At 36.9% G+C, this 8,661-nt stretch overlaps 1 protein-coding gene across 1 annotated transcript in view; it reads left to right on the top strand.

Annotated features, from left to right (window-relative positions):
* The first annotated feature begins 556 nt into the window (after positions 1-556).
* The window catches only part of musk (muscle, skeletal, receptor tyrosine kinase), a 37,069-nt gene continuing 28,964 nt past the window's right edge, over positions 557-8,661 (top strand). Inside the window, exons 1-6 of the mRNA XM_014340548.2 lie at positions 557-843; positions 5,441-5,567; positions 6,078-6,229; positions 6,381-6,508; positions 6,817-6,958; positions 7,040-7,164. Coding sequence (XP_014196034.1) covers positions 699-843; positions 5,441-5,567; positions 6,078-6,229; positions 6,381-6,508; positions 6,817-6,958; positions 7,040-7,164 — 819 coding nt within the window. The 5' untranslated portion in view covers positions 557-698. The remainder of the gene's footprint in view (positions 844-5,440; positions 5,568-6,077; positions 6,230-6,380; positions 6,509-6,816; positions 6,959-7,039; positions 7,165-8,661) is intronic.

Below are 8,661 nucleotides of genomic sequence, written 5' to 3'. Positions count from 1 at the left end.
TCCTTCTGGAGTGTGTGTGTCAATATATAACAGTAAATGCATGTTAAGTAATGTGCTAAAATAAGCCTGTCTATATATTTTTAAAAATACGTATTTGTAAATTTCTTTATATATTAATATTAATGACTTAGTATTAATATTAAAAGAGGATACATCTGCAGATAAAATATACCTTATTTTTCTTTTGATGGTTGACATGAGCTGACTTTAGTGGCTTTTTGGTTATTTTACTTGTGTATTTAAGGATCACACCTCTGACCAGATTTACATGGAGCCATTGGTGCATGAGAAAAAGGGTAGTATGCCAATATAAAGTAATTTGCACTGCATATAAAAAATGTAGAAGTTTCAGAATTTCTGTGTCTTTATGTATGCCCATACTGACCAAAACCTGTACCTAGTGTCTTATATGAATATGATAAATAAAAACTGTTTGTTGATGACTTTAAATGTAGTTAACACACCAGCACTGGAGCCTGTGGAGCTTAGAGCAGAACTACACAACCTGAGTGACTGTACATGAGGACAGCAAGCAGCTGCCGCCGTCAGTTACAAAGTTAAAAGACACACGCGCGCACACACAGATACATACGCAGAGTGATTGAGCTGGTTCTTGCTGAGCGCAGAGCTCATGGCTGTCCCTGGCTAAGACATACGCAGATGCACATAGGAGAGAAACATAACAAGAACATCTCTATATGTACTGGGGGAAGCTCACCAGTCTCATTATGTATCTGCTAGATAATGGTCTGACCAATAATTCTAGAGCAAGGATGACGACTGTGGAACACATTTTGGTCTTTCTGCTGATTTTGATCCCTTCATGTTACAACATGCAGACAGGTAAGTGAGACTCCTACACCAGAGGTCCTTCAAGCTTGTCTTTTTAAAGTTTTCTAAAGTGTCTTATTACACTGACGTGGTGAATAATTAGAAGAACATGAAGTTTGAATTAATTATGCATGAAAGCTGCAATGTGCTTGCCAAGTTACAACAGCAATCCTAATAAATGTCACGAAATGTAAACAGAAGAACAAAACGGGAAAAAAAAGGATAAACCTTTTAAGACCGTGCCTTTGGATGGGTGCACATGTGTAAGTGAATATAATGTGCAGAAGACAAAGAGAAAGCAGTCTGAGTTTTTCCTGGCACATGTAATCACCTGTTTCCCACTGCACATCCTGCAGGGAAAAGGAGAAGGTGTTTATAGGTCAACATAGTGTAAATGTGATTAAATCTACATCCTTCCTACACTTTGGGATATCCTCTCTGAAGCATATGGTAGAGGTGGTGGGGAACTAGCTATTCCTGCTTCTTCTTCACCACATCTCAGCCTGATTGGGACACCTCCTGCTGAGCCACATTGGGAGGAAACAGCAAACCTGAGCTTGTTGTTGAACCAATAAGGTCAGCTTCAGGGTCATGAGATGCAAGATGGAGATGAAGTCATCAATAATACACTACTACACATTGGAAATTATTTAATGACTACACACATAAAGCTATACATGCTACAAATCGTCTCATAGAAACAGGTGGTGCAGATGCAGTTTCTCTTTGCCTGGTTGGCTATTGTAACAGTCAAGCTACACGGTGGACTGACATGGTGTAGGGTTAGGTTTGACTGTAGGTTTTTCCTGTGGAAGTCATTGATCAGAAGGTTGAATTGATGTGCATAGCTTCTTCCACGTCATTGAAGATCAACTACAGTCAAATAAGAAAAGAAAAGTATTTCTTGAAGATTTGATTTAAACAATATCTACAACACATATAACATCTTAAACTATTCCACCGGATTTACAATAAGTCTTGAGTCACTCCTCATTTTTTTCTTTTGCTTCCAAGGACCCAGACTTTCTTGTACGTTTTAAAGCGGTCTAAAACAAGTTCTCCAAGCTTTCTGAAGGTCTTTCAAATTTTCTCTTTGGACACTGGCTTCTATTTTCTCTTATATACTGTATTTCTGGGATGTTTGTATATATTTCAATAGATCACTGAACCTATTTCCTAAATATAAAGCTAAATATAAAGAAATAAAGGGTGACTCAAGACTTTTGCACAAAAGCGTACAATATTTGAGTTTAAACATCTGTGAAAATTAAATGATCATGGGTGCACTTTTTAAGATCAAGTGACGAGTTTGGCTTGACCACAGTATAACAAACTGTGATGAATATGTAAATGAATATTTAGCAACTTTGGACAGACAAGTGCTATAAAAGTGTTATTATCTTATTACTATTGGTTGTTTTATTTTGTGTTTTTTCAGGCACTGATTAATTGACCAAAGCCAATATGGCTGGCACAGAAATATTGACTTTCATGTCATGCTACGGGTGATCTGTCTTTATTTTCCTGTGTTTGGTTTAATTTGAAATGACTACGAACCAACTGTGGTGACACATTGCAGCATTGCCTCACAGTAGAAGGTAACTGGTTTGAGTCTCCTGGTCAGCTGGGGCCTTTCTACATGGAGTTTATATGTTGTGTCTGTTACTGACAGTCGAAAAGTATACTTGATAGTTGGTGGTTGCACAGGTAGCCAGTCCAGGCTTTTTAGTAGCAGAAATCTACACATTGGATTATGGTTTCAATCTGCATCTGTCAAGTTAACAAAATTAGACTTTCAATATGTACACCTTCAGACTCAATGTATAATTGTTAAGTAATTAACTGTCTATTCTCAGAATCAAGATCACTTATGGATTCAAAAGCAGCCTGATTAGTTAAAGAGGCTTTTTAATGTTGCTCAACATGCCTGTGTAACTGAACTAGTATAAACAATAGAAGAATCCTTTGCAGACATCTGAGCACCAGATACACCATGAGAACAATGCTATTTTTTTTTGGTTTTGTTCTCATTTGTCCAAAGTAAAAGTCAAAAGCTTCTATCTGGTCTGCACAACAGCATTGAAGTATGCCTGGTTGTGTGTGTGTGGTGTGTGTGTGTGCGTGTGAGAGAAAGAGGATAGTATTTACAATTTATCTCTGAGCATGGAAAAAACCTGGAGGCTAAACTTTTATTCAAGGCAAACTCCAAAGGAACCAAAGATTATGAGTTACAGGCTGTATGAAAAAAGCACATTTTATGGGATAAAGATTAGGAAAAGATGCATTTTATCAGGACATTTCTTGAATTACACACACATTTCTAAAGTGCTGCACACTAGCATAAACAAGCTGGTTGCTACTTCTTCAGCGAATCAAGATCAGCATTAACACAGCAACACTAAAAATATTAAAGGAACTTGCTGTTAGTTTGTAAGGGTTTGTAATGCCTATAGCAAAGGCCAGAAGTGATCACTGTAAGTGGCCTTCTCTATTGCAGGCCTTGACGGCCTTGAGTCATTTCTGGTGTCCAAAAAACATTCAGAGATTTTGGAAAAACAAAATCCTCTGCCGAGGTCAGATCCGCAGAGGTTCTCGTTTGCTTTAAGTGGTGAGTCATTTGGCTTCAGTCTTCTGATGCTACCCATCTGTTCAGACATAATATTGGCAATGGAAAGACATTGCAGACAGAAACAAACAGTCTTCTCCAAATTTGCTGCAACTTTAATACAACATAATACTTGAAAAAAAAATTAAAGTTCTTAAGAGGAAGTGTTTCCTGATATTCAGCCTAGTCCTTAATCCACAACAAGGGTAACAGCAGTTCAACATGTGGTTAATTTCCTTTAATGAGATGGAAAGTTATTTCACCACAGAATTAATTAGGATTTGTTCTCTTGGGACAATGAATGTCCACACAAATTGACAAGACAATACATAGAATAGTTCATTGATACTGAGTTCATAGACCTCCATCTTACTTTGACTTTAGCTACAAATATATCATTTTTCTAAAGACCAAGACTTTTTCAGTACATGAGTATGCTTTATAATAGGTTTTGTTTTCATCAGTCAGTAGGAAGTCACAGCAGCAGTGACCTTGAATTGAGGGTGGGGATGTGGCTGCTTCTCCCAGCTATGTTATTGTGAAATCTTGGTTTCACCAAAGACAAAACAAGCACAATGCCCTGTAAGCCCTAATCCTATCATTGCTTCTTCTTTCTTCTTCTTCTGCTCTTTCCATGCTCTCACCCTTCCTCTGCTCTCTCCTTTCATCCCTCCGCTGGTTTATATTTTTCCTCTTTCTCTTCTTAGTTCGTGCAAAGTTTAAAGCAACCTAACTCTCTGATCTAAATCCTGTGTTTCCATCTCCTTACTTCTCTTTGTCTTTTAAAAGTGTGCTTTTTGTATCTTTCTTTTAAACCCACTACCAACTCTCTACTTCTCAATATAATAACCTCGAGCAACAAAACAATGTTGAAAATACAAGCTCAAAATTCCTGCAACTCCCTGTCCGTTATGAAGACGGAGTAGCCAAATAAATATTGATCACATCTTTAGTCTGGATGGATTTACATCACAAGAGATGTGTAATATTTTGCATAGTGTTTGTACACACAATTGGTGACTTATTCACCCTAGTTTTGACAAAGACCATGTGCTGAAATCAGATAGTGGAGAACATTGGGTGCTGTGGGGATAAAGGCTTTCCTTGAATGTTAAATTTCTCTGTTGTCTTTGCTTTAACCTCACCCGACTAACAGCAACCCTCTAAACACTAGATAAAGTTCAGCTTCTATACTGGTCTCTCCTTTTGTGCTATCCTCCCTTCCTCGTCTTAATCCTCCAAAACTAACCAAATCCTAAATGTTAATTCTGACAATAAACATGCTTCTTCTTTTTCTTTCGTTATCTCAAGGTCAAATTCTTCTGCTTACTCAGGTCAAAACTGTGACAAAGCACAAAACCTCTGACCCTGTCTCATTAGTCAGCAGTGTTAGCTGGATCCTCACTGACTAAAACAGATGACCAACAGAAGAATGCCAAGAATGTCAAATAATTTAGCTAAAAAGATGCAGCTGTTGAGACCTCCTTATCACTTATTATAATGTGCTTGAATCATTATATTGCATGCTGAAATAAATGTAAAAAAAGAAAAGAAAAGTGTACAGACTGACTGTGAAATGTCCAATATCTATTTTTGTCTATCAACAGGGCTCCTTATAAAATATGAAAGCTTTTGTAATAGTATTTTAGATTTCTAGACATAGTTTACTTATACGGTATCTAATGACTAACTAATAACTGCCAATATAATTCGAAAAATTGCAGTCACCTATAAATGAAAAAATAATTAATTCAAGTTTTGTAGCTTCTGCACCCAAAATCACAGCAAATACAATGTACTATCCTTACAGTTCTTCATTCAGGCTTTAAGGGTAATAACATATAACCAATAAACATTTAACAGTGTATTATGTAGCATAAAACATAATTCAGCGCACTATGTTTATGTATTAACTCAAACACAAACTGCTGCAACTACAACAATAAATAACTTACATATATAAAGAAAATCTTGATTTTTTTCCTTTGGATCTTTTTTTCGTAGCACCTCGTATCATCACATTATTAGAGACAGTGGACATTCTACTGGATCACAATGCCACCTTCATCTGTGAGGTGGAGTCACACCCCCCTGCTGAGATCACCTGGACCAAAAATAATCACCAAATTATGTAAGTTTACAGCCTTATTTAAGTTCACTGTTGTAGTTTAATTAAGAAATTTGCTATGATAGTTTATATATGAGCTAAATGCAACATCATCTCTTCAATCCTCTGTCACCATGATGATAATTCCTTTGCTGTGCACCATGATGATAATTCCTTTGCTGTGATCTTAAAGCCATTAAATAATGCCTGTGTGTGTGTGTGTGTGTGTGTGTGTGTGTGTGTGTGTGTGTGTGTGTGTGTGTGTGTGCATATATGTTTAATCTTACAGCTTATTTTTCACTAATGAACTGTAATGGATATTATCCTTGACAAGGTGCTTGCACTGATTAATCTTAGATATACGTTTCTATCTATATTTATATATCCATCCTTTTCCCCCCTGTTTTTTATTTATTTAATTTTGATCCAGTTTAGAGTTAGGTTGGGGCTGTAGTCTAACCCAGGAGTATTACATATAGAACATATATCCAGTGATCACTTCTTTGCTTTGCACTGTCCTTTTTGTCCCATTAGGTACTATGACACACGGTACCTTACCAAGGAAAAGGGTCAGATGTTAATCATCCCACATGTAAGAGAGTCAGACAATGGGGAGTATTGTTGCCTTGCCAGTAATGGCATTGGAGAACCTGCCAAGAGCTGTGGAGCGCTTCAGCTAAAGATGAGTATGTTTACTTTTTTCCGAGGATGTATGACTGGAGTTTGAGCGAATCTGATCATTAGTTCACATTTTTGAAAAAAATAACTAATACCAAGGCATCATTAAAAGAACACATTCCAAGCCACTGTTCTATGTCTTGTTGGTTTCGTCATCAGAGCCACAGATCAAAAGGCATCCCACCAATCTAACACTACTGGTAGAATCCAAAGCAGTGTTGCCCTGTGTTACCCTTGGCAACCCTAAACCAGATGTCACGTGGCTCAAAGATGATGAGCTTATCAAGGTACAGTTGCTGCAAGTTTTCTAGGTAAAATACATGCAGTTCACTGACTTATGGAGTTAATAATAACTGTCTGAGAGTACCATATACTCATGAGTAATTCATTTTTTTCACTATTTGACCAGAACTGCAAATAGCTGGATAGTTTTCAGGTTTTCAAAACTGCAAGACATTACTTGAAAAGGAAAGTTATCCATTATGTGTTTTTCAGTTTGCTTTCTTGCGTCTCATAGCCTGTGTTGACAAATAGTTGGTAATAAATAATGCTAATATATCATTTCTATTTTTAAAACAAACAATAACTCTTCCAGGTCAATGACCGTGTTACTATTCTCGACTATGGGGCATTGAAAATTCATAACATACAGAAAGAGGATGCAGGACAGTACCGCTGTGTGGCCAGGAATAGCTTTGGTTTGGCCTTTTCAAAGCCTGTCACCATAGAAGTACAAGGTATGTATTTTAATGTAAGCTGTAGCTTGCAGTGAAACCATGTGTGTTTTCTACGCTATTGTTATTTGTGTGTGCCCTCAGCTCCAGCACGCATCTTGCGGGTTCCAAAGGACAAAAGGGTGGCGTATGGCAGCCAGATTTCCCTAGAATGTAATGCCACTGGAAATCCAGTCCCAACCATTACCTGGCTGGAAAACGGGAATACTGTGAGTACTCAACTTGTGTGTGTGTGTTTGTGGGTACCTGTACAGCTGCTGATACTGATATTTTTATAATATATACTGATTTTTTAACAAAAAAAATAGAATTTAATCAAAATATCCAGCCAGCTATACATATCCATTCCTTGGCCTCTGTGTGATCCTACCAGGAATATGCTTGTCTCCCCCACAGTGGTTGCAACAGTGGTTGAATTTGGCTCAAATGTCAGTCACACACTGCCAACATAAGAGAAATTCTAGCACGTAGCTAAAATAGTGACACATTGTCAGCTGCATAGCTGTACATAATGGGAAAGCGGCAACAATAATTGATTAAATGTCCAAGCTGTCATGTAAGAGAGAGTGATGTTATGATTACAATTTGTATTCATTATAACCCCATATCAAAAGCAAATTAATAGTTTATTTTCTGCTGTAGGCATAGATATAGAACTACACAAATAGTTATTGTCTAAATCCAACACATTATCATTACCCACTTTTTTGACTATAGCTAAAGAGATGACAGTTCACTGGGTAAATGCAAATGCTTACAAGGCACTCTTGGAAACAAATCCGTTCATTGGTTTCAGTTCTCCAGTAAGAATTATAGTATCCAAGTGGGCTTGCCACTTGGATACTATAATACATTTTAATACTATAATACACTTGGATACATTTTTTTTCTCTTTTTAGACAAGCTTGCTTGTGTGTAGCTCTGCAAAATAGGAGTGGTTTTATTGATATATGTCCATCTGCTAATGACTGAGTAAATGACACAAAAGTAAAAGGAGTACTGTTTAAAGTTTGCAGCTGGGCCTTATTATCGCTACACTAGCAAAAAAAACCAACAACCCCAAAACCAAACAAAAAAAACCCCTTACACTGGAAAGCTAAAAAAACATGGTACTGCTATATTAAGCAGCTACTTCTGCTACTCCTGTACATAAAACAACGAATGATTTAGTAAGAAACTGAACACAAGCTATACTTTAAAGATCAACACTAAATGTGGGTACCTAAGGGTACCCGCAGGTCTGAATATTTTTGTCTTGGCTGTCATAAGCAATATTTTATGGTTATAAAAGTAACTGTCCATTTTACAGTTTGAGTGAACATAAGGATTCCTCCTTGTTTTTGGGTTGTTGTTTTTTCTTTATCAGAAATGAAATCAGTTAGAGACTGTGCAAAGTAAAAAATTAACATTTAACTTACAATTTTTGAACATATACTAAAGTAGCTTCCACCTTTTCTTTGAGCTTTGCCCGAGACCTACTCATACAGGGAAAAATTTATTTGTGCAATCTTTGTACATGTAGCAACAAAATAATTAGTCATGAAGCAGAGTGAGCATTAGCAAATATACAAACCAGACCTTACCTGAGATTGTATGCATATATATGTAAAATTACACATTTAACCTTTGCTGTCTTTATCTGTCTCTTTCACACACACACACACACACACACACACACACACACACACACACACACACACACACAC

The sequence above is a fragment of the Haplochromis burtoni genome, unplaced genomic scaffold (genome assembly GCF_018398535.1).
Source record: "Haplochromis burtoni strain Fernald_Lab_line unplaced genomic scaffold, NCSU_Asbu1 Contig_377, whole genome shotgun sequence".
NCBI classification, from domain to species: domain Eukaryota; kingdom Metazoa; phylum Chordata; class Actinopteri; order Cichliformes; family Cichlidae; genus Haplochromis; species Haplochromis burtoni.
The sequence above is the reverse complement of the archived record's forward strand: the minus strand, read 5'-3'. Positions and strand labels throughout refer to the sequence as shown.